Genomic DNA, 27,944 nt, shown 5'->3' with positions numbered 1-27,944 from the left:
TTATTATTTAATAGGATTTGTAATTATAATAAAGGGTTGATTAAAAATCGATTTTTTTGGGGTGGGCGGATGGGGGTTTGGGCGGTTGGCTAGTGGATACTTCTAAAACCTCGGCATGTGGCGTTCTGCACTCGGTCACATGGACCACGCTTTTCTTCAACGAAATTATGAAAAGCACCTGGAGACGATGGGCTACCAGGCTACGGGACTGAGCAGGTTTGGCTGGTGGTGAAGGAGAGGGTAAGTTACTGCTTCTTTTTCAAACGCTGTACATATGCGGATCTGAATAGCGCAGTCGCCGTCAAGAGCGAGGTAAAAGTTTCGGCAGCTGCACGGAAGGGAAAGCCGGTTTTGCGAGCGACTGTAGTACAACTTGCTGCCATTTTAATATCCCCAAGGTGAACGGGTACATACTTCCCTTGAATGGGAGAAGGCGGCGATATATGACCAACTCATGCATCAGATCCCCAACACACTCAACGCCGGTGGCTTTTGCAATAACGCCTGCTAGTCGGTTTTACGTCTTTGTGCACTGTTTAATATATTACAGGTATTTCGTATTTGATATGGTCCGTAGCGTGCCATGAATAACAGTCGCTGTATATTAAGGGAACCGAACAAATGGCGCAATATACGTAGTCATATACGCACCCTTCTTCTCAGAGAAGTTGAAAGACACAAACGTGTGCACCGTTGGCGTCTCAATCTCGTCGTCAACAACATCGCTTCCACTGCAACGACATTAGCACATCAGCATCTCACGAAAGATCGGCCATAACTCACTATGCATCCAAGACGACTTTCTTATAAGCCCCTTCGACACCCCAGGCCCACCCTCGCTTCCGGAATACCTTCTCAATGGCCTCCACAATGGCTTTGTCGCTCTTGAAGTACTGGGGCAGTGGTAAATAAATCTTGACGTCGGGTATGGCTTGACCGGGCTTCAGCTCCCAGCTGAAGCAGGCGCCACTACTTTTGGGCGTCGTTTCTGGAACCTCCTTCGCAAAGTGCTCATCGATCTCCCTGTCCTCGGGCTCGTTGATCATCAGGTTCCACATGTCGCGAAGGATCGCCAGGCCGGCGAGCGTCAAATTATCCGTCAACTTGCCCCCGAAAGTAACGTGCTGCTGCACCGCTGCCCAGGTGTTGGACCGGGGCTCGATATAGATCTTGATGCGCGGGTCGGCTTCCGGGCCCACGCAGTCGATGCCAATGACCACCGTCAGTGGCGGGTCCTGGTACAACAGCTTCTGGTAGTCCTCGATGAGGTCTAGGGCAGGCCCAAAAGATGAGCCGAGCGGGTCTAGACGTCGGATGAGCTCGAAGCTGGCCCTGTCGGAGTTGATCTTGGAGGTCATGTACTTGATGACGGGGTAGAAATACGCCTTCATCGTCCTCTTGTCTTCCTCGAGATCAAACGCAAGGAAGACTTTGGGTATACGAATGGTGTCCTTAGGCATCTTCTCAATCAAAACGGCATCGTCTTCCTCTGAAGGGAAGAACTCGGCGGCGAACTGGTTGAACCAGCGCAAATCCGCGCCCACATTCTCTGCAATGGCAGGAATGGGGTTCTCGGTGACACCATCAGACCCCGGGAACACCGGCTCATAGCAAAAGCGCACAGATGACTTGCCGTTGTCGCTGTGGTTGAGGCTGGTCTCGAAAGGCGAGCCGTTGGGGGTCAGGAGGGACCTGGCACGTGATTTTTCGGGGGCGCGACCCATGCTCGGAATGATATACTCCTCCAAAAACTGAATGTGAGATGCCTGTTGCTCTGGGGTATAGCTTCCGACGGCTTTGAGCAGTGAAGTTAGGACAGGCTTGGTGTGCCTTGTCCAGAACGCCACGCCATCCTCCTTGGCCTTCGAAGCGGAGATCTCGGTGATGCTTCCAGCCGTCTTAGCGTTGTTCTGAATGCAGTTTTATATTCTCTTGGGTTATACCTCGTCACAGGTGTCTCTTGGCTCTTTGCCTTGCTTTTCGCCTCGCCTAGGACCAGGTCGACCCGGGAAACAGGGACGCTTTTGTGGACCTCCGATGCCATATCGTCAGGAAAGCTAAACTTCAATCCAAAACTCTACTTCGTCAAGTACTCCGGAAAAATATAGCACTCAAGAGAAACGAAAAACCGGCCACCTCTATGAGATGTCCAGGACTGCAGGACAGTCGTGGTGGTTATATATACCAATGGCGGGTCCCCCAGCGTCCCCACGAGCTGTGAATTAGGCAGCTATCTGGGCTTACGGTCAAGACCACCGGGACTCAGACGTAACCAATCACTTCTTCCCCGTCAGCAAATCAAGAAAGTGGAAACCATTCTTCGTTTAGTACCCCGGTTCATATAGTCGCGTATCACTGGTGTGGATGATCGACTAGGCAAATTTGAGCGCATTTCACGTGCTGGTTTACTGCAGACGGTTATAGGGGTTTCTCACCAAAACCTACTGCTCGGTAATAGTAAACAGCCATTAAAACTATAATTTACAAGCTGTAGCACAGTTACAACATCTTGTTACTTAATGATATATTGCTAGACGAGTATTATATACGCAACTAAAGTATTAAAACAGAACTAAAAGAGCGTATTACTTTTCTTCCTTTAATAATTTCTTTATATTTTATATTTTAAATCTTATATAATTATATAAGCTTTTTATAAAGAGCTATAATAATACTAGTTTATTAATATATATACTAATATATATATAATATCTTAAAAGCTCTTAACTTCTTTTTTTTAGTTTAAAATTTTAAAATATAGCTATTTTTAAGTTTTATTACTTTTAAATATAATTCTTAAAATACTTTTACTTATATATTATTATAAGAGCTATCTTTTTATTCTTATTTTAAATAAAGTTTTTAAAGGCTTTTTTATAAGAAATATAAGTACTTAAATAAGTTTTAATTAAAAAGAAATACTTTAACTTATATTTTTATTTAATAAAATTTAATACTTAGTTAAAAAGAAAAATAAGTAATTAATTACTTATATTAAACGTGAATTTAATTTCCTTTTTTATTGTAATCTTAGTTTTAGTTATTATAGCCAATTTATTACTAAAGATAAATATAATAAAACTATTACTTTTTAAGTTATAAAATACTTAACAATTAATATATATTAGATTTTGTTTTTATAAATCTTATAAATTAAGATGTTTTATTATAAAAGAATTAGTATATATTAAGAAAATATAATAAGATTTACTTATTTTAATATATTACTTTATTATTATTAAGCTATTATTATATAACTAATATATTAGCAAGCTTATAACTAAGAGAATACTAATAAAAATATCTATAATAATGTAATTGAAGTCAAACCGCATCTCACTATTATAAAGATCTATTCTTATTATAATACCCTTTTGAACGGGTAACTAAGTTAATAACAAAAGCCGCAGGTGGCGCATTAGTGATACGCGACTACATAAACCGGGGGTATTGTAACGCCAGCCAGCTGGCCAGGTAAATCCTGATCCTGCCAGGACCTTTGGTTTCTCAATCAGCACCAAGTGGCGGGCATGAGCAACGTCTGGACCGGAAAGGCACAACTTAACGGATACTCCCGGAAAATTGGAGCATCAGAATCGGACTTATGCGCATTGTGGCCAAGTAAGAGAAACCGTCAACCACTTCCTGTTTCGATGTACAAGATGGGATTCTCAACGAAGACAGTTACTAGCGCAGATTGACACTGGATAAGGCAACGTCTCCTTCTACTTAGGAGGAAAGGCACTCTGCGATCCAGAAACGTGGATAGAGAATATGGACGCGGTGCGTGCGACCATCATGTTTGCCATGGCCACGAGACGACTAGACACTGAAGTAGAACCAGCAGCTAACACCTCGCAGCAGTATTCTCCTTTTATTCTCTTGAACCAGCTAAGTTTTTCACTCTCGCGACCCAGCAGTTCTTGCTTCAGCCGCTGTAGATAGGACGTTGAATACTTGGAGGAATGATCTTCAAGCTCACCCGCTAATACGAATCCGAGAGAGCATGTTAAAGAGATAATATTTGTATTTAAGACAACCGAAAAGATGACGATTAGATAGGGGCTTTGGAGACCATTGACTGAATCGAAGAAGTGAATCATATACCTAGCGGCCAGTGCCCTAGTTATATGCCTTAGCCCGGGCGTAATAGGCTACTAGTACTAATCGCTCAGAATGTCTTTGCTCCCCGAGTGTGGGTGTGTATGTTCATTGACAACTACTTCACATCCCTTAAGCTCCTTGGAGTCAATGGCAAACGTGTCAAGTGGCACGCACGAAGTCAAGCAGGGCGCTGCTGACCTCCGCCCTCCTCTCTAGCATGACCCAATGCCCGGCACCCTCCAGTATTTTCTCGGTATACCCCTTGCTCGCATACGGCCTGATGCCTCTTCCAATCTGGTCAGCCCTGGTAACCCTGTCATCGCCGCCGCATATGCCAAGCACGGGCACCTTGAGCGTGCGCTGTGCGTCAGTCAACGGGTCCTCGTCCAGAGCTTGTGTTCCGCGCATAAGCGACCTGTAGTAGTTGAGCGACGCAGCTATTGCGTTTTTCTGGCTGTTGATCTGGAGCCATCGGGTCTTGTCTTCCTCGCTGAGCCATGGCGGAAGAGGACCCGTCTTGCCAGCTGTCAGCCATTCGCGCGTGCCATTGATTGCCGCAAGGCTCTTCACCCAGATGCTGTTGTCGTCCGGATATGCCAAGTGGAAGAGTGACTCAAGCTGACCAATTTGTCAGTACCAAGGCCCCTATGCGGCGCGTTTGGAAGCAAAGGCAGCGTACATTCTTAACCATGAGATGTTCGGCGTCATATGAGTTGAAGAAGTACCAATACCCCAGTTGCATGTACCCGAGCTGCGATTGACTCATGACATTAAGCCCATCGATGTCAAAAAATATCCCAGGGGCGGTATAACCTGCAGATATGAACACCAACTTGTGAAATCGCTCCGGGTGCCACACGACCACACGAGAGAGCAGCATGGAGCCCCAATCGTGCGAAACACCCACGACTTTGTCTATGTTCTCATGGTCTAATAATTCCATAAAGTGCCCGCTCAGGCGCTTCAAGCGATACGCCTCGATGTCAATGCGCTTGTCAGTGTCACCGTAACCGAGACAATCAGGGGCGATGACCCCATAGCCAGCCTCCGTCAGGTCGACGACTTGGTATCGCCAGTCATGGCGTGAGGAAGGGTAGCCGTGGGTAAGGAGGAAAGTCGCCTTGTTCCCCTTGGCGGGAACGTAGTCGTATGCATAGGTGTCCCCGTCACTGGTGGTGAAGCGTTTGTTGAAGTAGTTGTCCATGGCCTATTGATCGATGGCTGCAAGCTTGATGGTGGGGGTCTATCTTTTGAGGGGAAAAGTCCGGTGCATATTCCTATCAGCACGCCTGATAATCTCTTGTCAAGTCAAGCAATGAAAGGACAATGCCACCTATCTTTCACCTTCTGGTACCCTATGAGTGATCGCACACCCCCAAAGCGTCGAAAGGAAACCCCGAACTCCTCCGACCGTCACTCACAACGAGCTTAAAATCCTTCCTGTGTACAGTTAACCTTACCGGTACCCCACCCCGCTAATCATATGTTAGTTTGCCACTAGCGTCTTGGCAGCCGCTTTACCGTTGCACATCCTTCTAGCTGCCTACTAAGCCCTAGACTACCCTCCGTGAGCATATCCCTTACGCTGCGGCAGCGTCCGTGTCAGCCCGTGCGCATTTAAGCGAACCTGAGTAGCAAATCATATCGTCAAATTCTTGATTTCAAGACCTTTGATTTGCTGCATTTTTGCAGTATATTTGATCCCAGGGACACTGGCGCTGCCGCCGCGTAACAGATAAACAATAAGCCAAAAGTAAAACTCATTTGGACATCAATTGCGCCACTGGTTTTATATGCTCTTCTAGGAAATATATAACTTCGATTTTGGATGGTTTGGCTGCAAATTAATATTTGATTTTAGTAGGGAACACGGTACACCTATGTTTTTGATGTACTAAAGCAGCCCGGTGATTCACCCCAATTTGGCTAGTAAAATCAGCACCACCAGTGGAAAACTAACATGGGGGGTACAGTACTGTGGGTACTCACACGGTCGTGACCACGCCCTCAACTGCACAAACTACGAAGGAGGGCATGTCGTTGGATGCACATCAGTTGGAATCACAAGCCACCGATGTCATTTCGTCGACGAGGCAACTACGGAGTAGGGCAGGGAGCCAAAGCTGGACACCTGTACGTAGTACATGTGCGACACTTGCTTCTTGCTTACCTACCTGACGCATGCACCTCGTTCAGTGCGATGCAGTCAGACGTAAGGATGTTATATGTCAAATTGACTACTTTTTGTCAAGTGGCAAAAATCGTAATAAACCCGTCGAAGGCGCCACTCGATAGAAGATATTTAATAAACGAAAAAGATTATGGCTTAAGTTAGCCTTAAATTTTAAAGGGCCTAATCTTAAAGATGAAAATTAATTTTGTCGTTTTATTACTCAGTAAATATATTGCTTAATACCGTTAATGGTCAAAAACCTCTGTTAGTAATGTAGGCTGTATTTTACGTTTTTTACCGGCCGTGTGGCAATATTACATGAATGTTAACATCTGTAGCCAGACGGCGCATGCCACCACGCGGTTTGCTCTACTAGGCATTGTTCGTAGAAGTACTGTACATTGATCTGTCACGGCGGGATCGATGCAATGGTCCAAGCACAAAGTTCAAGGAATCTCATGTATTGAAAATACTAAGCTAGAGAGTAGAGGAGAAGGGAATGCCTCGACCTTTCATGGTCCTTCGCCGATCTCTAGCTTACTTGCTCGCTTCAGCCGCGTTTCCTCCCATGTGATATTTGCGGCAGATTATGCGGGTTTGCCAGCCGTCGCAGATCTCACACTAAACATCTCTTTTCTTCAAGGTAATGAAGTGCCGGCCGCAGGGCTCATCAAGCGTAACCTTGCGGACATTTTCCGGCCGCTTCTCCAGTCGCACAAAGTCGTAGTCCAGAAGCAGATGCGTGAGCGTCAGCTTGATCAAATTGCTCGTAAAAAACCGGCCCGGGCACGCCCCTCGGCCGAGACCAAAGTTCAGAAAGTCCGGGGAAATGTCAGTCATCTTGGGGTGCTCCGGGTTCTCTATGGAGCGGCGCGGGTTGAAGCCGCCCGGGTAAGCCGCCTCGTCGCGTTGGTAGGCCTTGATCGGGGCTGCGAGCAGGGCGCCCTGCGGAACATGCACTCCATTGGAAAAGGTAAACCCACCCTTCTTCTCGACGGCTCGTTCGAGGCCAGTCTCGCCAATGGGGTTGTAGCGCATGCTTTCGCGGATCAACGAATCCATGAGGTCGAGTCTTTGAAAGAAGTTGTGAGAAAAGCCGTCGCCCTTGTCCATTTCCCGCTTGATCTCCGCACGTAGGTCGGCCACCATGGTCTCGAAGTCACCTTCCGGCAACGAGATGAGGTCGAACACGAGGTTTGTCATGGTGACGAGGTTCGTGTACGACTGGACAAAGTTCAGAACCATCATCCTGGCCACGATTACCATAGGGTCATATTCAGCTTCTGAATTATTGTCCTTTTTCGCCGCCACGATGATCGCGCTCAACATGTCATTCTGAAAATATTTCCTGTCAACTTGAATGTCTTCTATAGTGGAAGTCGATTTTTTGGTACTCACCGGCAATTCCGGCTCGATGCCCTTCTGCTCGGCAGCATCGATAATGACCATCCGTTCCTTGATGATGGGCGTCGCATGCTTGGCTGCTGTCTTGATACATCTCATCAGTGGCCGGCACAGGAGAGGCAGTAGCAGCCTAAGAAGTTGACAGTTCAGTAAAATATCCCATCTCAATGGTCATGGTCTAGGAGGAAAGAGGACCTAGGATATACTCACGGGCGAAGAAAAGGGGGGATGAAACGGGCGTACAAGGCCGACGCGAAGAACGTGGCAGCGTACTGTGCCGTGACATCACCGTACTCTTGGTTATCACACAGAGGATAGCCTGAGATGATGCGGTTTGCAGACCGGCTCAGAATGCGGTTTGACGTATCCCACATGTTGATTTTGGCCTCGCCATTTACCCCGACCTTTGATGCGACGGCGTCGTCGAGGGCCGCGGTCATTTCCTCGTTTACCATGCCCATCTTGTCTGCGAGCTTCTGGTAGAGCTCTTTATGCACAACACTCCTGTAAACCGGGTGTGCTACGATGTGCCCGCCCAGCGTCGTGTAGTCTGGCACGAGGGCCTGTAACGTGTATCTCTTGAGAGAGATATCGTTCTCAGGCTGGCGGACGTATTCGTTAAGCAGCTGTTTCGGGACCATGAGCATGAACCCCGTGCTACAATGCGGGATAGGAACCAGATGGATGTTGTCATGGTTGGCTCCGAGGATCTATCGCAATCAGTTGTCTGCCTCAACTTCCTCGATTGCTGCTTCTTGGGGCGGTCTCACTTTGCTATGAACTTCCGCGAACAGCTCCTTGGACTTGAACGCAACATCCCATGTAGACTTGAGAAATGACCCAACCCCTCTCTCCCCGCTGACCCAGCTGAAGTTGCGATAGTCGCGTGAGAGAGCCGCCTCCAGGGCGGGCCGCATCAGATGATACAGCCATGCTACCAAGGTACCGAGAATCGTGTATAATATGATGCGAGGCAGAAGCGCCCGCAACCCATCCGTGAATCCAACTTCCATCGGGGTAATGGACGTTGTCAGGGTCGACTAGAAAGGTTTTGAGGTTGCCAAAGAGGAAGTTAGAACCGTGGTCGGGCTCTTGGCGACGTAGTTGATCAATGAGGAAACCGTTTTGTTTCTCGATGGTAAATTTCCCATCGGTCGTCTTTCTCTCCTCCACCCATGGAGCTACTACAACTGTAGGATCCCGTTTTTGTGACGTCGAGCCAGATCCTGCTCACCCGGTGCATCCACACTTGTCGTGTGGACCTAAGAAAATAGATCGAGGAGAAATGTTGCTGCCTGGTAATGATTAGATGGTTGCTGCATAAGAAGTAAGGATTCAGGAAGTTAGTTTACTACGTATTGTGGGTATGTAAAACCCCGCACGAGGTAGACGCGCTATGCCAGGATAATAAGCCAGGTATTCTGGCAGGAAGACTCGGGGTGGTATAACTTTTCCACAACCAAGATATCCATATGTAGTTAGCATGGTACCTAACATACTGTAGGCAGGCGTAGATAACAAGGGAGATGAACACAGGATGGGTAAGTATTCCGTAGCCTAGAAAACAAGAAATCTCTGCTGCTTCTCCCCCCTCCCACCACTCCCAAAATATAACGTAGCGTGGCAAACCTGGCATGGCCGTTCCGGCAGAAGTGCACGAATCGGAATGGCCGTGCCCCTCCTTGACCTTGCTACGTTTTATTTGGTGGGGGTGGGGGAGAGTAGAGAAGGGTAAGGATTTACGTGAGACCATAATCTCACGTTATCCCTGCGTCCGCTAAGACATTGCCACGCTAGCGGCCGCACGCGAATATCCCTTGTTCGGTTAAAATATAACAGTCTTCTCCAATCAGGCTATCCGCATTTATGCGACCGCTAGTGCTGGCAACATCTAGCGGACGTAGGGATACTGTACGAGTGCAGTGCTTACCGTGTAACCCCAGGAGAATGCTTTAGTGTACCAGAGGCTAGTTGGCAGCAAACCTGTACCACAGTAAACTTCTAGTGTGCATATTCCCCCATCCTTCCGTGCGGACTTTAGCAAATGGATCGAGGAGAAATGTTGTAGCCTAACAATAACCAGGTACTTGCTGTATAAGAAACGAGGATTTAGGAACTAGTTTATGATCGACTATTTAAGAGATCTTTACTGGTCTTTTAGCCAAAGGAACCTCACTTACTATAGCGGTGTATTAGGCGACACTATTTTACTTAATCAAACTAGGTGGGTATTTAAGACAGTTGCAGTCTCCTAATCGTGTCTTGATACCCTGGATCTGGTATATTTTTGAAGCTGCCTTTGCAAGCGGAGCTGATATTCATCGCCTTTGCCTGGAATTCCATACATTCATTTTCAACCACCTGCTAATCTTGTTCCTGGCTCTATAAAACACCCACAATGTCACGCACGGACACATTCTACAGTCTCGGCTTGATGCCCGCCTTGATGGGCTTGGGTCATCTGGCACCATCGATAGGTGCCATACAGACAGCCACTGGCTCGTACCAGTTTCCTGGCAGACTTCTTGGGCTTATTGGCACCATCTCGGCTGTTGTGGACTGTACGTGACAAACTGACAAGGTCCACTGCTCCGTGCTTTGTGGGTAGTGATTGATAATTGCGTTATACAGCCGTCGACACATATAAAGATATCCCGCTGTCAAGCAGGCCTTCAAAGTGGATTTGGAAGATCTGGGTCTATGGTCTGTGGGCCATTGTGCTTGCATGCACTGTCTTGTCGGGCATGCCGACAGCGATCGATATATATCGATTCTTGCCTCTGGGCCTGCTTTGGGGTGTTCCTTGTATCCCGCGATTCTCAACCTCAAAGAGTCTAATTCTGGCCAAGCCGAAAACATTGGTAAGTTCCCTATCAGCTCTCGGATCGCTGAACTACCGCTGAACTTTGGGCAGCTCATCGAGGCAAAATCACTTGTTGTGGCATTGTGTATGGCCAGCGTCTGTGCAGAGGCAAGCATGGCCTTCTACTGTCGACAGGCGGAGTCCCAATGTAGTGACAGGAACCTCCGGAGGAGAAGTTTCTACCTTGCGGTCTTGTATGAATTCTTTCGGGAAACCTCTTGTGACGTGAGGGACATCGCCGAGGATGCGAAAGAGGGCCTAAAAACACTGCCGGTGAGGCTTGGGAAGCAGAACACGATGCTTCTCATGACGGTTGTGGGGTTGGTGCTAGACTCGATCTTGACGCAAAGTATAGCTTTCACGGCGAGTGGCATCATCGTGCGGTCTCCGCAACTTGCTCATGCAATCCTGCGAATGGGACTGACAATGACTGCTTACTGGCAGATCTTAAAGTATCCAAGAGACAACTACTGGGCTTGGGGATGTATGTCGCTCTTTGGCCTTGTTCCTGTACTGTTTGCACAAGCAGCCTTGCACAGCTGATGAGGAACTTTGACGGAGCTGGATTGGCTGTTTGCGGGACTATGGGCCCGGATGGTGGTGGAAAACGGAGGTGTATAGAATAGAATATGTGCTTTAGATTCTCTACAATAGAATGAAATGTCCCTGGCGTCTCCAAGCGAATAACGCAGTTTGTCAGCTAATACTCAATACTCCAGTCATCCTGTACATAAAAGCAGAGAGCAAAGGATATGTACATGACAGGACTCTCTTGATTGATATGAGCAAGAAGTTATGAGGACTGTGTGGATTCTTCGTCGGAATTATTCACAAATGAATTCATGCGAATCGCTCTAAGTAATCCATCAAATCCGACCACATCTTGCCCGGTAACGAAATGGAGAACCAAGTGTTGCCGTCATAGTCCTTTCCCACGACGACAAAAATGCTCGAAATGACCAAGACCGCATTGTGGGATGGGTCAGATGCGTGATAGTACACGGGATGCCCTCGTTTGCTCTTTCCTAGCCCCGGAGCCGCGTCTCGCACGACCGCTGGACTGAAGTCCATCTTCTCGGCAAGGTTACCTTTGGTCCAGTTGGACATGAATTGGGTGGCCATATTCTTGTCACCAAAGATGACCGGCATCTTGGTTGCCCTCATCGACTCCAAGGAAAGAGATGCGGCTGCCTTTAGCTGTTCTTCCGCGGCCTGGGTTGCTATGGCCTCGCGCACCAAGCGGGCCAGCTTACCCAGCGGCAGCTCGAGAGCTTCGTTGGCGCGACAGAAGAAGTAAATATTTGTTGGCGAGTTTTGGACGTATGCTGCGTCTTGACGGAAAACCGACCGGGCGCGACTTCGAGGGTCCAAGGCCATGATGGTCGCCAACTCCCGACCCGAGCCGGGCCCGTGGTACTGCGCCAGCATTCGGCAGGCCACAGCGGTCAGAACGTCTCCTTCGCTGATGAAGGGCTTGCTGGACCCCGAAGAGGTAGCATCATCGACTTCGACCACGATGTGACTCCTCGCTTCTTGCATAATGTTCTCCATCGTGTGCCTTGGGACACACAAGGTGCGCGATTGCACATCCGGGCAGCGCCACGAATCATACAAGCTGCGTAGTCCCCAATATTTGAGGCGCCACCCGTCGAGCACCTTGTCCGCCAGAACATGGCGTTGCTTGGGTGCCGGGTTCCATAGGCCATCAAAGGCGTCTTCGCGATATCCCACCATTGGAGCCACAGCTTCCGGCTTTCCGGCCAGAACGAGACTCCATGCTTCAAGTATGGATGCCAATCCCATCAAGTCGGTTGATATGTGAGAGTGCGTGACAGATACGAGAGTGCCGTCTGTGAACGTCTGCACATGCAAACAGAATTGGGGTTTGCCGGAGAAGACGAAGTCATTTATGTTGCGAGGCGTCCCAGGGCCTAGTCCGAGAGAGCAAAACTCCCTGGGGCCGGAATAAGTAGTAACTTGACCCGTTGGCCGTGGCAGCTTGGCGGCCAACGGGTGCTCCGTCATGGGGCTATCATGGTGTTCTTTGGTAAAATGCACGGCCGGACGCTCCTCTGAACAAATATTTGGGACATGTATCTCCAAACTCCCATCCGGCTATAGCCCGAATTAGCGGCAAGAAGAGGCAACCGTTGATGAAGAAAAACATGTGAAAATAGCAAAGCGGTGCCGCCGCTATCTTACCCGATACCTGAACCTCCCACTGAACCTCCGCCACCCATCCATCTGAAAAAGCTGCGACAAGGCAGCATGGAGCTTGCCAGGGTCCAGGACATCGTCGAACTTGTATGTCCACACCAGTACTATCCCGCGCGCTGCCGCAGAGTCGTCGAATAAGTGCACAGGGATGATGTCATCGGTTTCAAGAAGCTCCGGTAGTGGAGGCTGCTTGTTCTTGAAGAACGGCAGATAGGTGAGGAGACCAGACATAACGACGTGATGTTCAGGCTGCGAAGAGCCACAACAAAAGTACAGTTAGACAGAAGAGTGATGAAGTGGCAGCCCGGGCCTTGGCAGGATGAGCACGGGAGGTACTTCCGTACCCCGCACACTGGGGACAAGTGGGGTGACAAGTGGCGCTTACTGTACTACTTATACTATGTAAGACCGCAACAATGCGCATCAGCTGCGGGACCGCCCGGGATTTGGCGACTGGGGGCCACCTGGAGTACTTTGTGCCTGTGTGCACTTCAAGTCGACATGCCCAGTCCTGCATTCCAAATGGGCCTGCTATAGTATAGGAGATGCTGTACTAACAACTTGAGAAAACCAAGGCATATATCTACCATATGCTTTGTATATACATAATGCAATCAGTAGCTCGTAACTACATTATTCGTAATATCAAGTAACATGCATTAGGGCTTATTAGTGCTATTTAGGTTCAGTCTAGGGTAATGGTTGTCCTCATAACCCCTCGAGGTGCTTTGAGTAATGCATGGGCCGACTGGTATAAGATTTGGGAGGCGGGCCACGCTGTAATCGGTTGCGCTTGCCATAATACTACGACCACTACTCTGCCACCAAGAGCAATCACTTGTCATCATGGTTACCCGGCTCGTCCTCCTCGGTGCTTTGCTCGCTGCGTCTATCGCCTTTCTCTTCTCGGAAGGAAACACGCCGCAGCATGATCCGTACATCCAAGGCAAAAATAAAACAATCCTCTTCATCACAAATAGCGAACATGGCCTGTCCAATATGCACCTTGCCACTTCGTCAGCGCTGTTGGAGAACTACCCGGACCTGGACGTCCACTACGCCTCTTTCCCGGGCGTTCGGCGCAAACTGGAGAGTATCTCATCATTTGCCTGGGCCAAGACCCCGGCCGCGGGCGACATTGTATTTCACGAGCTCAAGGGGTTGACCTTCGCCCAGGCGATTGCGAAAGAAGGCAGGAGTTTCATCTCTTCCCCGGGTTGGACCAGCATTACCTCCCTTGCAGAGCATATACAGCTCTGGATCTCGCCATGGTCCGTCGAGGATCATATAAAGATCTTCGAAGAGCTCGGTGCAATCATTGACGAGGTGGACCCGGCAGTCGTTATCTTGGATTCTTGGTTTCGACCTGCTATAGACATCACCCGCAACAAGAACCGCCAGCATGCCTTCATTACGCCAAACACCCTTGTGGACAATTTTCTGGGTAGCCAGCCGCTCCGAAACATGTTCTGGAAGTACCTTGCGTAAGTCTAGTATCTTCATTTGAAGGGGACATTTAGCTCACAGCTAAAGACCCTCGTCAGGCTTTTCTTTTCCGGTCCCTCTCCGAAATATCCCCGAAAACATCTACATGAATATGCGTTATGTTTACGCTGCGATGACGACACCAGACTTATCTGCCAAGAAGGCCGCTCTCAGAGAAAAGGGGCTTAAAGATCCCATCAATCTTTTCGGGATCCATCGCCCTGACGCCCCATGGATCACTCAAACTACCGAGGGTGCGATGATCCCGTTGGACTTTGTTCCACCTAACATCACCTGCGCCGGTCCTATCCTTCTTTCAGGGGCTCCGGCCTCTCAACAAGATCCTGAGCTGGCCGCCTGGCTGAAGAGAGCTCCGACTGTACTTATCAACCTTGGAAGCAACCTTGCCGTGAGTCGCATCTTTTATAGGAGGCCGATTTCGAGTTCACTTCAGTGACAGAAGTTAACCTGAACTGCATTAGTACGACGAGAGACGGGCTGCATCAATGTCCATAGCCATAGCTGAGGTGCTATCGAAGTTTGACTTTCAAATCCTATGGAAGTTCAATAAGATGGGCGAATATCCGGATGACGGCTTGCTGCCTCTCAAGCCATACCTCGATAGCGGCCGGATGAGAATGCCGAACTGGCTAATTGCCGACCCATCATCACTCCTCGAGACCGGGGATATTGTCGCTTCTGTCCACCACGGCGGGTCTAACTGCTATCACGAGGCCATTGCGTGAGTCGGCACTTGCGAGAGTTACCACTTTACTGCTGACATATGACTAGCGCCGGTCTCCCTCAGGTCATCCTTCCACTCTGGGCCGACCTGTATAACTTTGCCGCTCTGGCCGAGACCATTGGTGTGGGGGTTTGGGGCTGTAGGGAGACAAGTCCGGATTGGACGAGTGAATGTTTGACTAACTCCCTTCTGAGAGCTCTGGATGGGGCTCGGGATAGTGTTTCCTTTCGCAACAAGGCGAAGCAGTTAGGTGACAAGGTGCAAGCAGGGGACAAGGGACGCGACATTGCAGCTCGGAAAGTCGCCGAGCTGGCGTATGTGAGATAAATTTTCCTTAGGATAACGCCGCTGGGTTAAAAAGTTTGCCAACATAAACTGATCGACGCAATGGCGTTATGAGTCTGCAGCCGCGAGGGTAGTCGTTTGTTTTTAGACCTTCCATGCTTCAATGAACTCTAATTGTTTGAATCCTCGGATAGTCCTTAAGATCAGGCGTTCAGGCAAAGAAATATGTCAGTGTTGTCTTTATGATGTCTAGCTTGGGATTTCCAGGAGAGCCTACAGACTATGGTATTCCCTGGCCGAGATGCGTTGGTCCGAGATCACTAGGTAGGACTGTAGGAGGTCAGCATCTTCTCTCCCTAGTCTCACAAGGCTGGCATAGTTATATAAGAGAAGGCCGAGCGGTAATTTTTACAAGCTGTTTTAATCGACTTGAGAACTAATTAATATATCTAATGATAAGGTAATTAATAAGGAAACGATCCGTTTTAAGAGAACAACGAAAATAATAAAGAAAAAAAACGTTTTTAAGGAGCTATAAATAAATGCTCCTTTATTTATTAAAGGTTTTAGTATATTTATATTTATAATGAAAACAAACCGTAGTATAAATGTGGGAATATAATAGCTTAATTATTATTACATTATTAAGTATATTCAAATTCATTTCTTTTATTATACGTGGGGCTTTCCTTCTTTTAATAGGGGTTCTCGAATCTGCCTTGGCTAGTAATTCGCTCTAAGCCTCTAACCGAGATCGTGTATATAATAGTGCGGCTGCTGCAAGAGTTCCAGGCCATAAAATCGTGCGACGACTCTCCCTGGCAAGCAAAGTGGTTAATTAACTGCAGTGTCAAGTCCGGGTATAATATGTGCTTGGTGCCATAATAGCCTGTAAACAATGCAATCCGATCCCTATTACCTTGAGGATTATTGCTAGATTAACGGGCAGAGTTATTCAACTTTGTATCCAGGGTTGTACGTAAAATTCTATATGGTGCTAATCGAAGTGAGGCTACGATTAAGCTCTTAACAAGTCATCACATTTATTCAGGTAACGAAAAGATGCATGCGTCCCTGTCTTAGTATTGCAGCCTACCTACTCTCTAAACAGTAAGCGAGCATTAAAAGGGGGGCCGGGTTAGCGACGAAAGCACTCCTTTTCGCACCAAAGATGTGAAGGAGATTTTCATTGGGATTTCCATTCACAGACCACCGCCACAACTTCTGGACTCGTTGCAACGACTGAAACGGTAGTAGACTTGAGATGGTGCGGAGCGAAAGCAATCCATGTGCTCAATCAAACTAAGGATGCTATCTAATCTCATCATCTTCGCAATTGATCTCATCTTGCATCTCATAAAGAAAGCTATCCCGACCAAATCCCAACTCCATTCTCCAAAGCAACAGAACGCTGAACTCTCCACAAAAGATTCTCGTCCGGCCGGTACCACGTAGCAAACATCCCTCATCAATTCCAATTCCGACATTAACTTGCTTGCACATTACACCATCCTCCACCTCCCGCATTTCCTTGGTGAAGCAGAGGAGATCAATGGAATATGGGGGGGAGAGAGGCAAAAATATCAGCCCCCTCCTCCCCGATCCTCGTAATCCCCCTCTCGCCCCCCTCTCTAAACCCCTGGCTAAGCCCATGTACTGGCCGACTCTCCGCCGTGCTCCTGCCGCCCAAACTCTCCACCATCGCGGCTCCCTCCCCTTTCATATCGCCCTCCTTCTGGACCACCCGGTTCAGATTCGGGGTGTTCGATGTACTCTGGACTGTGGACACTTCCTGTGCGAGAGGCGAGGAGTGGACAGGTGAGTTGGAGTGCTGGGATTGGGTCTGCGAGTTGTTTTGGGTTTGCGACTGTGATTGAGAGGGCTTGGAGCCGTCGCCGCCTCGGGTGGAGGTGCGGGGGGAGACGCGGCCGGTCTGAGGAAGTAAAGGTTAGTGAGGGGTTGGGAAGGGATGGATGATTTGTGGTGAATGAAAGAGATATTGGAATGAGGTGGGGAGGCAGAGTGTAGCGGAACGCTGACATTTACTAAGCGCAGCAGGACAGGGCGAGCAAGCAAGACAGAGCAAAACGAAGTGATGTGACGGCGTGGGTATAGAACAGAACAGAACAGGCGAAGTAGCCGTGGCAATCGAAAGTAATACGGCATCTTGCCTCGTATTTTAATTTCCCTTCTCAAATACTCTTTTCCGCCGAATACGTAGCAAATATCGATAGAAACAGTAAAGCAACCGCGATGGTGGTTTTAGGGGACGGGTAATCATCGAGCTGATTAACTTCGAGATGTGGACGAGTCTGACTGGGACAACCCCTTATACGATGATCGTCGGACGGTTCTACTGTGATCAGAAGTACTTCCACTCACCTGTTTGGCCCACCGCAGCCCGCAACTATTACACAGGTCCCTGTTCCCGCTCGGCCCTCGCCGCCATTCGGGTGTCACTCGAGTATGGCAGTTCGCACAGTCGCGCGTCGTCGATCCTCCCTTGCGCCGTTTTCGCTTCTTCTTATTCTGTAGCAAGGCTGCGAGTTCTTCTGCTAGGATTCGATTGCTCTTCTCCATTTGCCGGAGTTCGAATTGCCAGCTTGTGCATCGAGTCGTCTTCAGCTCGTCGAATATGTTGTCTTCTGAAGCCAGAATGAGATCTTGGTTCCCAATGGGAAGTCGAGTACCACCAGCTTGCGTGACAGCGCCCATCATATGCGAAGAAACCATTTGAGATTGGGTTGGGGTTCCCCCATCTGGAGCAGGCGCTGAAGATAATCCTGAGGGATGGCTGAGAGGAGTTCCATCATCAGAGGGGTGATTGGCTATCGAAGTCATGCTTTTTGAACTACCACTATTATGGGAAACCAATGCAGGTGCGACAGAACGGGAGGAAGTCTTCAACAAGCGTGTTTGAGCGACCAGGAACGTAGGTTTCTGGCCTTCCGCAGCATCTCCCGGATACAAGGTAGTCTGAGCTTGCAATACTAGACCTCTTTTGTTAAGAATCTCATGCTTGTGGGTGACTCGCTTTCCAGTTCTCGCCTTCTCCAAGGACCGGCCAAATTCTACTTTCGATTCGGGTCGCATGAGCGCTTGAATGCTAGTGCCGACGAGATCATCAGGATTTCGATCCAGCAGAGTTCGCACATTTGATGAAAGGAACAGGAACATCCCGGAAGTCGACAATTTCGTCCACATCTCGCTGTCTCCGATACCGCCAGCAGCTTCCACATCATGGCGAGCCAATGCATAGACAGGTCTTTCTCGGCCAACGAGGATGATGCACTTTCGTCCCTTGCCTTGCTCAACGCATAGAGATCCATGACTCTCGAACCATGTATAGCCACTCTTCTTCCGCCGTATTCGAAAGACGACGTTCACAGAAGCTCCAGCAGATGTATCCTTCAGTTCTCGAGTGACAGGAACGATGTCGCTGGGGTGGCAGACAGATGACAGTGCGGTACCGACAAGTTCAGAAGAATCGTACTCCAAGACATGACGACTTGAAGGCGACAGATATAAGAAGAGACCTTTGAGTGAAAGGACGTGAACAACATCATCCGTGTTCTCAAGCAAAACCTTATCCCACATCCTTTTCGTCAACTCCGACTCCATGCTTGTGTTGATCGAGCTTAAAACTGTGGAAACGTCGTCTCGACTAATCGTCCGGCCACCGTCTCGTGGTCGATTTTGTTCGGGGGGTTGCCATATATATTTTGGCAAGTTCTCTTGCGAATAATCAACAGTATAGAGACCGCTCACACCCTTGGCGGCGAGCGCCTCCGGCTTCAGCATCAGATCAACCTGAAATCCGACGATGTACCTGATCTCCTTATCATCTTCTCCAGTAATAGGAACCATACTAAGCATATTCATAAAAGGTTGCCCTCCTTTTCGATAGTTGATTATACTCTGCTGAGCTTCTCTGCGAGCCTCTATCCGTTGCCGTAAATAGTAAACACTATCATTGTTGACGAAGTTCCGATATGCTCCAGCCTGGACCTTCCCATTTGGGTCTTGAAGAAACCGACAGTTCTGGCCAATGATTTCGTGTTTCCCATACCCAGTCAATCGTTCGAAAATTTCCGAGATGTAGATAATCGGGCAATCGTACATTGTGATATCGCAGACGACGAAAGCGCATGACAGATCCACCTTACCCAAATTGACTTCCGGGTTCTTTCGGTTCGCAACCTTCATCAAAGCACCTAGCATATCGAAACCACTCGTAGAATAGATCCCAGAATAATCTGGCTTCTTCTCTGATTTCACAGTAATTTGTGCATCATCGGCTGGTGGCGATGGCCCGACGAAAGGTGTTTCTTGAGCTGGAAGAGCCGGCATATTGGCCGTAACTGGAGAAGTGTATGCCATGCTCTGGCTCATGGCCATGTTTTGAGACGAATTGACCAATGAGGGATTGGTAACATTAAGTGAAGGCATCGTCGGTATCATTTCGTCACTCTCTTCAGGAGCCCTGCTGTCACGGTGTGGTGTCAAGCCCTCTGGGAGATTCTGAGGCATCATAAAGTCGTTCGTCATCGAATCCATGGTACCGGGACCGTAAGGTTGTGAGAAGCTCGTTGGAGAGAACATGTTCATCGCGTTTGAATCCTCTTCTGATATTCCCTCCATTCCCATTGGCCCATAACCCATTATACCATGTACCATATCCGCAGACATCCCAGGAAACTGAGCATTCGTATCAATCGACAGAGGATCCGAGACTATAGCCCCTGAAAACCCCATCTGTTGACCCGGCATGCTCATCCCTGGCCCCATATTCGCCATATTTCCATACGCACTCGCCATGTCCAATTCGCCCGTTGACTGCCGTCTCAAATTCGAGTCTCCCGACATCGAGGTCGCCGGGCCAAACTGAAAAGCACCCAAATTCTGATCAGTCGAGCCGAACTCCATCATCGAAGACCTGCGGTCGATATCTTGGGCGTATGCTCTGGGTAGACTCTGCCTGCGCTGCAGCTCTTGATTATTCTGCATTATGATATCGTCCAATGAATCTCCGCCACCCATCATCATATCCATCGTGTCGTCATTGCCTTGCGGTTGGGGTCCTGGGACCATCGACGAGCTGGCCCTGTTCGGCGCATTGCTGCGTCTCCTCTCCGCCAGCCGCTGCTGCAGATCCTCCTGCGAGTACTGCGTCCCAAAGAACGAGTTCATGGCGCCAACATCTACCCTGCGGCGCGTCCTCTATCGTCGGTGTGCGGCTTTCGTCGTGTTGGACTCATGGGCGTGTTGGAAAAGTGCCTCGAGTGCGAGCGGCGTGTATCATGGATGGGATGTCAACACAAGCTTCGATTCCCGGTCGTGTTTCTCTGCCTTGGGCGGTAAGTTGGGATCGGAGTAGGTAAGATTGGATTTGTGTAGCGTTTCTCGACAGAGGCAATTGTGCGAGGGTGCGGTTTGTGGGGATGCCACTATCACGCTGTTTGGAGACTGTGGTCAGCCGTGTTTGCGCGCGAGCTACCCCTCCAAGCTAACTACGAGCTGCAGGCTTGAGAGATGGATCTGGACACTTCGTGGATGAGGCTCCCAGTGAGGCAGGAAGTTCGATTTTCTTGCGTGGGTTCTCCAACGGTTGAAGCGGCAATCCAGGTTTCTTTTGACGATGGCTTGTGTGACGCGGGTGAAGCTCGGGATAGGTCAATCTGTTTCGACGTCGTACAGCAGCTCGAGTCGGTGAGACAGGCCGTGAGCTTGATCTGCCGGGTTAAATTGATGGAAATACCTGCGTCCGGGGAGGTAAGCTTGTGGTTTGGGCAAACTGTTTGCTTGATACTTCATGGAATGGAAGTGGTCGCCGGACTTGCGCTGATCATGGAGCTAGTGGGGTCTCCACGCAAAACGATGCCTCCACTCCACTCCACTCCCGCCTGAAACAGGACAGTGCGGAAGAATCGGATTCTGCAGAATAGCATCAAGGTACCAATCGCATTCAGTACGTCCGGTATAAATCGCAACCAAGTTGGTTTCCGAACCTCTCGGACAGCTTCCAACAATGCCACCTAGTTAAGAGCATCTGGCCCCCCTTTTGACTTCACCCCAGGGGAAGATGTTTGCGTTCAATTTCCCAGCCGCGGAGCGAAGCCCCGTACCGGTACTTCGGTCCCAAGGACGGGTTCCGAGTCAAGCACAAAGGACCCGTTCGGAAGATCCACATCCACACCCCAACAATTCTGCTGAAAACCTGTGCGGCGGCGCTTCAATACCGGTGTTATATATAACTCACTTCTTATCAGAATCACATCAACCAAATAGGCACCAATCTCTAGACATTTATCTGGGAATTCCATTGTGAAGGAGATGGCCCACATCGCGGCCAAGCCACCACCGCCATAAAAGTGCCGCCAAAGAGTGCATTACTTCTCCCATCAGATCTCGCTATGCTAAAATCCGGCCCCAGAAAACAAAGGAAAATAAGAGGTGTAGCGCGTGTGGTATCAAATCATTCTATGAGTCGTCAATCTTGTCCCATCCATTGCCGTCCCATATCCGAACGTCCCATCCCGCTTGTTGCCCAGTATTCGTAAATGGTTTCGTTCAGCCAAACATTGCCCTTACCGTCTGTTGAGTTTCGATCGGCAGAGATGCAAGCACGGTTTGGGGGTCGAGTCCAGCCACCTGCAAAAGAACCTTGCCCGCCTCGACGATTCGTTGAGCGGTTTGGCCTTGCAATGTTTCCGCTTCCAAAGCTTGGGCAATAAAGACGAACACCTTCCCAGCTTGGCCGATGACAAGAGGGTTTCGTCTGGATTCGTCAGCTCTACATTCTCCCAAAAACGATTCTAGACTTACTGGTCGATCAATTGAGCAAGGTATGCATAAGCATATGGTGCAGCTTCTTCATCATTCACAACCGGGAGAATGTCGATCCACTGACGAATCACCTCTTCCTGGTTGGGGACGCTCGCAGCATTGTAGTGCAACACCTTGGCAATCGCAGCACACGCATTTTCTGTCGCATAGACATCATCATCCCCTCGGGCGTTGGGCAACCGAGTGACCTGGAAGAGCAATTCGATTGCTGGGCCGAAGAAGGCAGACCATTGGGGGCCACCCTTGTGAGCCGCCACCCCGATACCATACGCAGCAGCTTGTCGATTAGCTGGTGCCGTATCTCTGCAGCCGGCGATGAGTGGTTCAACAATGTAGTCCTTGTACTTCCAGCTCTCCTCGCCGCAGAACTCCAAAACATCGTCCATGATGCATAGACCCCACTGTCGCTGGGTGCCATCTTGGCTCTTAAGGAATTGTTCGTAAGTGCTGTGGAGACGTTCCCATGCTGGTAGGAAAGTGACTCCATGGTTTTTGAAGATACAATGGAATGCCTTGTTCATGTCCGAAAGAAGCGTCTGGTCATCCTCAATGGCGAACAGCATATCCTCCGACTCTTCTTCGCCTTCTTCCACCGCATCGCCTTCTCTCTCTTCGGCACGGACCGCCACCCGGTCCTTGTAATCCTCCAAAGCTGAATGTGCGGAATCGATGAACGTCTCCATGTTTTGTTGAGTGAGGCAGTTCTTGCCCATGACCTCAACAGATTCGTAAAAGCATTGATACATCTCGGCCAGGGTGTCGACTGCTGGTTCCGCACTGAGAACCTCCAAGAGCTTCTCAACTGTGCCTCTCCACAGGGTCTGCAATTCATTGGATGGGTTCCCGAAAGCCTTCTTGTATGAATTCAGGAGTTGCGGTACACACTTCGCTGAAACAACTCGGACGGGATCATGGAAAAAGAAAGCCAACCCGGGCAAAGTAATCTTCTCCATGACCTCGAGGACATAAGGTGCGAATGAGCCTTCCAGAACTTGCGCATAGACAACCAAAAGCTCGATGGCCATATGCTTATCATCAAGGGTACTTGTCTTGATACCGATGACTTTGCCTCTTAGAGGTACGAGCTCCCAGCCTTCATCTTGCTGAACTTGCTCGACCTGCTCCTCATCATCAAGTAATTGGATATCAGCTTTTGCACTGGCCAGCTCCATAAGAGGTGGCATGACGCTCGGCAAGAACGGTAGGAAATCCTGACCAAGAACTCTGCACATGCGTCCCCAGCAGTGCATGAGATACTGTGCTTGAGGATCGTCCGGATCTGTGATTCCTTGCTGAATAGTAGCCAGAAGTTGAACCAGACTCATGGCATCATTGCCCAGCCTCTCCTTTCCGACAGCCAATGCAATGAGGGTTGCGCATTCCATCGCCTTTGCTCTGAGGAGACGAAGCTCTTTGGTGTTTTCTTGTTGCAAGACTTGGAAGAGCAACGGCATCAGCGTGTCGTAATATTTCGCAAAAGCTGCTTCAGCTGAATCTGCGATTGTCGCGATCGTTGAAAGGGCCTGCTCTTGAACATAGCGCTTCGGACTTTGCAGGAGTTGGAAGAGGTGCGTCAGTAGGTCGTCAAGATATGGTTCTAAAATGGTCTTCTCAGCTTCCTCGCAAAAGTTCACCAGCGCTGCGGCTGCATGAGCCTGAACTCTAGGTTCGGGAGAGTCGAGAACAGGAATGATGGCAGGAACCACAACTGTGTGATATTTCTCTTGCATGGTCACAGCAAAATCAGTGCTCATCTGTCCAAGGGCATTACAACCCGCCCATCGGACCCGAGGGTGTGGATCTCGGAGTGCGGGAACAACGAGTTCTAAGACCTGGTTCAGTTCGCCAACCATCAGGTCTCTGCAACCTTCTGAAATTGCTGAGATGGCCATAAGTGCAGCGTGTCGATCCCTCCAAGCATCCGAGTTCATCATTCTCGGAAGCCAGCTGAACGTAGGTGCCAGGATAGTTGCACCACCGAGTTTGTTTGCCAATCGATCCATACATTGCTCGCCTGCAACGTGGTTCAGATCGCTCTCATCCGGATCCATATCGTCTGAGGCATTCCATTCAGCAGCATTGTCGTCATCAACTCCAATGTCTGTCATCAAACTCAAACATTGTGTGATCATATCGGTGGTGTAGGTCGGATCTTTCTTGACCATTGCTGGCGCGTAGTCTGCAAAGGTGGCCATGAGTTCGAGCGCATTTTGCCTTGCTTGATCGGTGAGCTCCTTATCCTGGATCACAGATATGCTAAACGCTACCAAGTTGTGAAATAAAGGTCGGAACATCTTTGGTGCAACTTCAGCGAGGTCAATCAGCGAAACCAAAGCTCTCGTAAGCTCTTCCGATTCCTGCTTCTCCTTAATTGGTGGTAGGATATTGAGTACTTCAGGAATGAGAGCGTAGTATTTTTGTTGGGATTTCTTGTTAATGCTTCGGAAGAACGAGGCAAAGGCCTCCATGGCTGCCAGGCGGACCTTGTTCGCGTCAGCCATTGCTTCTAATACTGAAAGGATTGGAGAGGACCTACCGATACATCATCATCCTTAAACCCCTTTGTGAAAGCTGAAAGAACTGTATCCTCATGCTGCTTCTCGATGATTCCTGGGGTTGTTGAAAATATCCTGTAGGCAATCTCACGCTGTCCAACTTCCTTTGATATGCTGAGTGTGAAAAGAATGCCCAAAATCTCGGGCCATTGTGCTTCTACTCGATGTCAGTTTGCGAACTGTGGGGGAGAAAGAGGCGGGTATTGATCGAAGTAGGAAGACGTACTGCCGTCAGAATACTCTCGGGCGATCTCTGCAACGGCATCACCGATCTTATTTCGCACAGCATTCGTGCCTTCTGCGCCTAATGCTTCCAGCAGTTTAGACCTGATGATGTAGCCCTCCTCTTGTGGCAGAGAGAGGAATAACTCGACCGTCTCTCCGTTGGGTAGCTTGCGAGCCTTGGAAGCTATTCGGCGGAAAATGACTGCAGCAAAGGAGCGGGTCTGGAATAGTGAGGAGTATCAGTGAGAGCTATGAGATGGTGGTTTTAATGTGTGTTACCGTCGGGTCATTGGATCCTTGAATCTGTTCAACCAGTCCCATCAGCAGCATATTAGGCTTGTTCGTTGTCCAGTTGTTCGCAAGATGTTCCTCAGCCTGGGATCGCACGCTATTGTCGGATGACTGCAGGGCATCCAACAACTGTGCGAGCTCATTATGCACCTCGGGCGCAAGGACTGACATCTTTCCGGCTGCAAATGTTCTTCAAGGACGTGTTCGAGGGGGTTTGCGCGTGTAGCAATGAACAAGATCTGTCCAGCAAGGGAGTCGGGTTTGCGCGTGGGATGTAGATGGGCGCTGTGTCTTCAATCACAAAAGATTGTTAGCGATCGAGAAACAATTTTGCTCGGCAGAAGAAGGGCATGCTCCATAGAAACCATGGTAAGAAGTGAATCAGCGGAGAATTTACCTCGTCTTTGGCGCGGTGTACCAACTGTAAACCTCGATATTTTGTAGCCTTGCCCCCTCCGGTCACAATGTCCTCATCGCCAAATAGCAGAAGTGGCCGTAGGAGCACGGAGAACAGGAAGGCAATGGTTATGTCGCGGAGGCTCGAGAGGGTATGTGTTCTGGGGTGGAAGAAGACGCGCTACCCTTTGAGAATATTTTTGGAGGGGCCGTTTTAAGCATTTTGTTGTGAAGACACGATGATTGGCTGTCGGGGCAGGAATAAGTGGGTCTCAAAGCATAACAACGTCGAGCATGGACAATGAGTTTATCTATTCAAAAGCTGATGGATTTACTGTTTATCCTTTTCAGAACCTGCTCTACAGGATATTCGGAGGGACCCATACAGGGAAGGGTCTCCTCCGGAGTATTTGGAAGTCGCTCGGCCAAAACCATCCAGTCCATGGACGTCCAGAGCAGATCATTATTGAATCATCTTCTGGAGCCAGGAGAATCACAGTATTTCGCCTTCAGCTGCCCTCTCTTCACCCCATTGCTTCAATCCCTGTTCAAGTGCCGCAACAAGGCTCGTGGAAACTGCGTCTTCTGAAAAACTGCATCGTCCAGTCCACCAATCCAACCAGCTTTCCACTCTGGCACCCTCTTTAGGATCCAGCAATCCAACACTGACATCAAGCAGTTCGGGTCTCTCGTTGCAGTGCCAGAAAATGGTCGCTCCACAGACGTGGCAGAACTCCCTCCAGATATCTTTCGAGCTCTCATGGCTTTTCATTGTTCCGAGGTTAAAATCTATTGGCGATCCATCCTTCTGGAAAACATTGCATTTAGGAATAAATGCCCCTAGGTAACGGGGGAGTCAGCAATTTATCGATACAGAATGTTCTGGGAGAACAGAGGACATTGTCTCGGGAGAAGGTCATGGCGACAGTCAGAAAAGGGAAGGGATTCCCCCCCCCAGCACCTACAAGGCTGAATCTCGAATCCAGAAGTGGCACGACAAGACCTGCACGTACAAGTTCCGGCCAGGTACTTCGTATCATTGCCTCGCAGCCACCAGGTCTCCTCGTTCGGATTTTCTGGCGAATGAGAATGGTAAGGTACCATCAAATCCGGGAATGGCGACTTGGCCTCCTTTGACTCTTCGTTCGGGCGAGTGATGTAGAACTTGACACCTCCACAGTGGCATTGTGCCTCCAGGTTCTTCGGATTTGTAAGAAACTTCTTCTCCTCTGGCAGGGTGTTCAGTGGAATATGGTCAGGGACCAATGCCCCACCGTTCCATTCTTGTCGGAGCCATCTCTGCATTGGCTTCTTCTTCCCATCCGGTCCAACGATTTCCTTAAGCCAAATGCTTACTCCCCCATCCAGCGTATTATCGACCCACTTCGACCCAATCCAATTCACGATGCCTTCAGTTCGATCCAAAGGACCAGTGGCAAGGTGCCAAGATTGATTGTGAGAAACTTTGACCAGGACATGTGCCCCGCAGGTTGGACAAAAATAATGCGCCGATCGATCAGTCGTCTCGTAGCTTGTCAACTTGAATTTTGTGATGTCAATTGGTTGGTTCGAGGGTACAATGATATATGAAACCCCACAGGAGCCTGTGAGTCGTCGGGAGCTATCGCAAAGGCACAGGCCACAATCGAGTGGAACTGAGTCGTTGGGGAAGTCGACTTTGAGATTGAAGGACCCGCATCCGCAGGTTGATGTTACGCTGGTGGTCATCTTGGTCTTCAAGTCGTGTAAAGTACTCAATTACCTTGGGACAATGCTGGTTGTTGAGGGTAATGAGCCTTCGGGAGGAGCTTGCAATTCCTAGCTTGACCACATCCTACCTTGGAAGACCAGCATTCGACGTGCAGACAATTTGCCCCCGGTATGTAATTCCGGGCATAAAGCTCACTGAAGGAGCATTGCTTGTCTGAAGTTGTTCTGGTTGTTCAATGGATATGCACGAAACGTCAAATCGGCCGGCCGACCTCTTGACCCGCGTCACGTGCGGGAGCGCCGAAACCGGACCAGCCCCGTTAAAGTTATCTTCGACAGCTTCCTCGGCAGCCTCTCCTCAACCTCTTTTTGTTTTATCTCTCTTTCAACAGACCCACAAACCCAAGGATACGGCGATTCGAATTTTCCTTGTACGGGATATTCCACTACCGTACCTCTCGGCCGGAAACGCTTTCATCTGTCAGATTTCTACCACAGCCAACGAACGCATCAATGACGTCGTGGCTGCTCGACGGCGGACAGTTTCCGTCTTTCTTTTTCTGCGATTCTCATACATACCCATGGCCCTGGCATACCTCTCCCCGGGAATAGCTGCCCACACGTGTGTGGCTGGGGTTATACCGG

At 49.3% G+C, this 27,944-nt stretch overlaps 10 protein-coding genes across 10 annotated transcripts; 2 read left to right on the top strand and 8 right to left on the bottom strand.

Annotated features, from left to right (window-relative positions):
• Positions 1 to 326: 326 nt before the first annotated feature.
• K444DRAFT_606396 (aromatic prenyltransferase) lies at positions 327 to 2,134 on the bottom strand. Its single transcript, XM_024878982.1, has 3 exons — positions 1,944 to 2,134; positions 784 to 1,887; positions 327 to 731 (listed from the first exon to the last, which is right to left on the bottom strand). The coding sequence occupies exons 1-3, from the start codon at positions 2,042 to 2,044 to the stop codon at positions 605 to 607; spliced, it is 1,332 nt and encodes a 443-aa protein (XP_024744355.1). The 5' UTR covers positions 2,045 to 2,134; the 3' UTR covers positions 327 to 604.
• A 1,817-nt stretch (positions 2,135 to 3,951) lies between these two features.
• Positions 3,952 to 5,519, bottom strand: K444DRAFT_606395 (alpha/beta-hydrolase). Its single transcript, XM_024878981.1, has 2 exons — positions 4,784 to 5,519; positions 3,952 to 4,722 (listed from the first exon to the last, which is right to left on the bottom strand). The coding sequence occupies exons 1-2, from the start codon at positions 5,306 to 5,308 to the stop codon at positions 4,264 to 4,266; spliced, it is 984 nt and encodes a 327-aa protein (XP_024744354.1). The 5' UTR covers positions 5,309 to 5,519; the 3' UTR covers positions 3,952 to 4,263.
• Positions 5,520 to 6,898: 1,379 nt separating this feature from the next.
• On the bottom strand, positions 6,899 to 9,011 carry K444DRAFT_690127 (cytochrome P450; the record flags this gene model as incomplete). The annotated part of the gene is made up of 3 exons (XM_024887759.1): positions 8,452 to 9,011; positions 7,892 to 8,391; positions 6,899 to 7,811 (listed from the first exon to the last, which is right to left on the bottom strand). Exons 1-3 carry the CDS (start codon positions 8,692 to 8,694, stop codon positions 6,899 to 6,901), a joined length of 1,656 nt encoding a protein of 551 aa, XP_024744353.1. The 5' UTR covers positions 8,695 to 9,011.
• On the bottom strand, positions 8,982 to 9,408 carry K444DRAFT_16051 (uncharacterized protein). The gene has a single exon (XM_024870659.1). The coding sequence runs from the start codon at positions 9,315 to 9,317 to the stop codon at positions 9,033 to 9,035; it is 285 nt and encodes a 94-aa protein (XP_024744352.1). The 5' UTR covers positions 9,318 to 9,408; the 3' UTR covers positions 8,982 to 9,032.
• A 671-nt stretch (positions 9,409 to 10,079) lies between these two features.
• On the top strand, positions 10,080 to 11,087 carry K444DRAFT_623622 (uncharacterized protein; the record flags this gene model as incomplete). The annotated part of the gene is made up of 3 exons (XM_024882297.1): positions 10,080 to 10,242; positions 10,313 to 10,542; positions 10,596 to 11,087. The coding sequence occupies 3 exons, from the start codon at positions 10,080 to 10,082 to the stop codon at positions 11,085 to 11,087; spliced, it is 885 nt and encodes a 294-aa protein (XP_024744351.1).
• Positions 11,088 to 11,384: 297 nt separating this feature from the next.
• K444DRAFT_649415 (uncharacterized protein) lies at positions 11,385 to 13,111 on the bottom strand (the record flags this gene model as incomplete). Its single annotated transcript, XM_024885566.1, has 2 exons — positions 12,747 to 13,111; positions 11,385 to 12,659 (listed from the first exon to the last, which is right to left on the bottom strand). Exons 1-2 carry the CDS (start codon positions 12,990 to 12,992, stop codon positions 11,385 to 11,387), a joined length of 1,521 nt encoding a protein of 506 aa, XP_024744350.1. The 5' UTR covers positions 12,993 to 13,111.
• A 375-nt stretch (positions 13,112 to 13,486) lies between these two features.
• K444DRAFT_550861 (glycosyltransferase family 1 protein) lies at positions 13,487 to 15,738 on the top strand. The gene is made up of 4 exons (XM_024876522.1): positions 13,487 to 14,245; positions 14,295 to 14,655; positions 14,729 to 14,988; positions 15,039 to 15,738. Exons 1-4 carry the CDS (start codon positions 13,608 to 13,610, stop codon positions 15,316 to 15,318), a joined length of 1,539 nt encoding a protein of 512 aa, XP_024744349.1. The 5' UTR covers positions 13,487 to 13,607; the 3' UTR covers positions 15,319 to 15,738.
• Positions 15,739 to 16,126: 388 nt separating this feature from the next.
• On the bottom strand, positions 16,127 to 19,497 carry K444DRAFT_639400 (uncharacterized protein; the record flags this gene model as incomplete). Its single annotated transcript, XM_024884379.1, has 3 exons — positions 16,127 to 16,165; positions 17,659 to 18,047; positions 18,168 to 19,497. 3 exons carry the CDS (start codon positions 19,495 to 19,497, stop codon positions 16,127 to 16,129), a joined length of 1,758 nt encoding a protein of 585 aa, XP_024744348.1.
• A 1,977-nt stretch (positions 19,498 to 21,474) lies between these two features.
• K444DRAFT_606389 (ARM repeat-containing protein) lies at positions 21,475 to 25,767 on the bottom strand. The gene is made up of 6 exons (XM_024878980.1): positions 25,591 to 25,767; positions 25,182 to 25,484; positions 24,904 to 25,123; positions 24,659 to 24,834; positions 22,102 to 24,605; positions 21,475 to 22,054 (listed from the first exon to the last, which is right to left on the bottom strand). Exons 2-6 carry the CDS (start codon positions 25,362 to 25,364, stop codon positions 21,847 to 21,849), a joined length of 3,291 nt encoding a protein of 1,096 aa, XP_024744347.1. The 5' UTR covers positions 25,365 to 25,484; positions 25,591 to 25,767; the 3' UTR covers positions 21,475 to 21,846.
• Positions 25,768 to 25,876: 109 nt separating this feature from the next.
• On the bottom strand, positions 25,877 to 27,522 carry K444DRAFT_606388 (uncharacterized protein). Its single transcript, XM_024878979.1, has 2 exons — positions 26,555 to 27,522; positions 25,877 to 26,429 (listed from the first exon to the last, which is right to left on the bottom strand). Exons 1-2 carry the CDS (start codon positions 27,315 to 27,317, stop codon positions 26,083 to 26,085), a joined length of 1,110 nt encoding a protein of 369 aa, XP_024744346.1. The 5' UTR covers positions 27,318 to 27,522; the 3' UTR covers positions 25,877 to 26,082.
• Positions 27,523 to 27,944: the final 422 nt, after the last annotated feature.

This window comes from Hyaloscypha bicolor (genome assembly GCF_002865645.1).
Source record: "Hyaloscypha bicolor E unplaced genomic scaffold K444scaffold_10, whole genome shotgun sequence".
NCBI classification, from domain to species: Eukaryota; Fungi; Ascomycota; class Leotiomycetes; order Helotiales; family Hyaloscyphaceae; genus Hyaloscypha; species Hyaloscypha bicolor.
Note: the sequence above shows the minus strand (reverse complement) of the source record. Positions and strands in the feature narration are given on the sequence as shown.

Bases quoted from the DNA above. Each gene is read 5' to 3' on its own strand.
- K444DRAFT_606396 (XM_024878982.1), bottom strand. From the start codon at position 2,044: ATGGCATCGGAGGTCCACAAAAGCGTCCCTGTTTCCCGGGTCGACCTG. The intron at 1,888-1,943 runs GTATAACCCAAG...GACGGCTGGAAG, and splicing joins CAAGAGACACCTGTGACGAG to CATCACCGAGATCTCCGCTT. The intron at 732-783 runs GTGAGTTATGGC...ATGTCGTTGCAG, and splicing joins AAAGTCGTCTTGGATGCATA to TGGAAGCGATGTTGTTGACG.
- K444DRAFT_606395 (XM_024878981.1), bottom strand. From the start codon at position 5,308: ATGGACAACTACTTCAACAAACGCTTCACCACCAGTGACGGGGACACC. The intron at 4,723-4,783 runs GTACGCTGCCTT...CAAATTGGTCAG, and splicing joins AACATCTCATGGTTAAGAAT to CTTGAGTCACTCTTCCACTT.
- K444DRAFT_550861 (XM_024876522.1), top strand. From the start codon at position 13,608: ATGGTTACCCGGCTCGTCCTCCTCGGTGCTTTGCTCGCTGCGTCTATC. The intron at 14,246-14,294 runs GTAAGTCTAGTA...TCACAGCTAAAG, and splicing joins ATGTTCTGGAAGTACCTTGC to ACCCTCGTCAGGCTTTTCTT. The intron at 14,656-14,728 runs GTGAGTCGCATC...GAACTGCATTAG, and splicing joins ACCTTGGAAGCAACCTTGCC to TACGACGAGAGACGGGCTGC.
- K444DRAFT_16051 (XM_024870659.1), bottom strand. From the start codon at position 9,317: ATGCCAGGTTTGCCACGCTACGTTATATTTTGGGAGTGGTGGGAGGGG.
- K444DRAFT_606388 (XM_024878979.1), bottom strand. From the start codon at position 27,317: ATGACCACCAGCGTAACATCAACCTGCGGATGCGGGTCCTTCAATCTC. The intron at 26,430-26,554 runs GTAGGTGCTGGG...CCCGTTACCTAG, and splicing joins TGGATTCGAGATTCAGCCTT to GGGCATTTATTCCTAAATGC.
- K444DRAFT_606389 (XM_024878980.1), bottom strand. From the start codon at position 25,364: ATGTCAGTCCTTGCGCCCGAGGTGCATAATGAGCTCGCACAGTTGTTG. The intron at 25,124-25,181 runs GTAACACACATT...TCACTATTCCAG, and splicing joins AAGGATCCAATGACCCGACG to ACCCGCTCCTTTGCTGCAGT. The intron at 24,606-24,658 runs GTAGGTCCTCTC...GACGCGAACAAG, and splicing joins TTAAGGATGATGATGTATCG to GTCCGCCTGGCAGCCATGGA.